Genomic DNA, 2,500 nt, shown 5'->3' with positions numbered 1-2,500 from the left:
GGGCTTGGCGGACCAGCACTGACTTGGGCTGGCTTGCCCACCGAGTGGCTAAAAAATACATTATATATATATATATATAATATATATATATATATATATATATATATATATATATAAAGAGAGAGAGAGAGAAGGAGGAAGGGAAAGGGAAAGAAAAAGAAAGAGAATATATAAATAGATAGATACAGATTTATGTGAACGGAAACTCAGTGACGTGTACACATATCCTTACATATATATAAACATACGCAGACATACACATTATATATATGCATGCATTTTGTATATATAGCCGAACTATGTGTGCATATATATTGATAGATACACAGATATTTATCAATGGATATTTCTCTTCACCCCATATTTCCTTTCTCAGGTCGGTAGGTTACAAAAGGAATACACCAGAAGCGGGATTGCGCTGGCCATTGGCTGTTTCCCCTGTGGCATCGCCTGCTGCCGTTCTATGAGGAAGTTTCGCTGTAATAGGTGCAAAGCTCTCTTTTAAAAACAACCCATTGTAATGAGAATCTGCCTGTCAATTGCGATAAAATCGAGAGAGTTGTGGTAAACGCCAGGAAAATCTGTGTACGTGTGTTTATTTTCATAAATTGTTCTGGAATTCTCAATAGACTGGTAAGATTAAAATATTTTTTTCTATTGATTCAGAACTTTTGTACCCTTCATCTGGCACGAATACCTGAACTACATAGGTAAAAAGATGATCCTTTCCGAATAATTGATAGTAGAGATTCTTGTGTCTCAGCCTCTCTCTCTCTCTCTCTCTCTCTCTCTCTCTCTCTCTCTCTCTCTCTCTCTCTCTCTCTCTCTCTCTCTCTCTCTCTCTCTCTCTCTCTCTCTCTCTCTCTCTCTCTCTCTAAATGACCTGACATTTCCAACAACCAGCCGCCTGTCCCGTTTGTTTTGCACGCCATTGTGTTCATATAATAACCATGAAGATTTAAACATATTGTGAAAGTGACTGGAATTCTTACCAATAGTATACCCGCATACATGAATACGTCTGTGATTAGGGTAATGAGGCTTGTTGACATGGAATAGGGCAGTTTACGTCTCTGTGTAGTTTATAGCTTGTTGGTCAGTTATCAATATTCACTGCTCTGCAGAGTAGGGTATTGTTGGTGCGAAAATAGAAGAATGATTACATAAAAGTGTCAAACCAGGCACTATCGCTATGGAAAGAATAAGGGTATCGCTTTATGACACAAAGTACGTCACTCGACAAAGATCGTATTCACAACAGTTTGAAAAACTAAAAGTCAAGAAATTATCGAAAAGCCACTGCGGTCAACCACCCAGTCATCCCACCGTTAATGAAAATGATTACTATGGTAAGACAAAATATCTATCCTAACGTAACCATCGAAATCAAAAATTAAAAAAATCAGAACTGCTGTGCGCAGCGCCTCAGATCATTGTAACCTACTAATAACCTAACTAATGTAAGAACACGATTCTGAATGAATGATAACGTCCATTCTCAAGACATAAAAGAAAATAAATCGTTATCGGAAATGCTGTATTCAGCTCGACATTAACCTAACCTTTCTATTGAGAAAGTTTCTGAATCGCATTTGATATCTGCCAAGACATAAAAATATAATATCTTCAGGGAAAGCTGGTATATTCAACTAGATGTAACCTTTCATATTGATATGTTTCTAAATGATCTTCATTATCCAGCACACCATCAGAATCATCATATCTATCTAATAGAAATGTTATTCAACTAATGATGATTTCATATGATATGTATATTAAATATATCATCACGCATACAATCCCACTTATTATACAATAAAATTATATATATATATATTATTATATATATATATATATATATATATATATATATATATATATATATTATAATAATATTATATATATTATATATATATATGTATAATATATATATATATATATTATATATATATATATATATATATATATATATATATATATTAGATATTACCTTTATTGTTATTATCATTATCATTATCATCATCAGTACTATTATTATCATCATTGTTATTACTATTACTGTTATTATTATTTTATGATTGTTAACATTATTACTATTTTTTTATATTATTTTCATTATTGTTGTTATAATAATAATAATTAATATTATTGTTGTTATCATCATCATCATCACTACTTTTGTTTGCATTTTATTGTTATTATCATTTTCATTACCATTACTCTCATTATCATCATCATTATTAGTATTATCAGCAGTATTTTCATAATCATTATCATGATCCTAATCAATAATTACAATAATATGATCATCGTTACCATTATCATTGTCATTACCGTGTTCTCATAGATTTCCTTCTTACTGATCACGGCTGCAAGAAAGTAAAAGTCGATATCCCCTTCTGAGATGCTGTAGGGAGATGAATCAGTTTATGATATTTATTTGGACGTGGTGTAAAGGCAGCCCTACACAGAACCGTAGCCAACCGTAGCGTTATCAGAG

At 32.2% G+C, this 2,500-nt stretch overlaps 1 protein-coding gene across 1 annotated transcript in view; it reads left to right on the top strand.

Annotated features, from left to right (window-relative positions):
• The window catches only part of LOC119579475 (brain protein I3-like), a 4,901-nt gene extending 4,240 nt beyond the window's left edge, over window positions 1-661 (top strand). Inside the window, exon 5 of the mRNA XM_037927311.1 lies at window positions 377-661. Within this exon, the coding sequence (XP_037783239.1) occupies window positions 377-505 (129 nt within the window). The 3' untranslated portion in view covers window positions 506-661. The remainder of the gene's footprint in view (window positions 1-376) is intronic.
• Window positions 662-2,500: the final 1,839 nt, after the last annotated feature.

The sequence above is a fragment of the Penaeus monodon genome, chromosome 12, assembly GCF_015228065.2.
Source record: "Penaeus monodon isolate SGIC_2016 chromosome 12, NSTDA_Pmon_1, whole genome shotgun sequence".
Classification (NCBI taxonomy): Eukaryota; Metazoa; Arthropoda; class Malacostraca; order Decapoda; family Penaeidae; genus Penaeus; species Penaeus monodon.
Note: the sequence above shows the minus strand (reverse complement) of the source record. Positions and strands in the feature narration are given on the sequence as shown.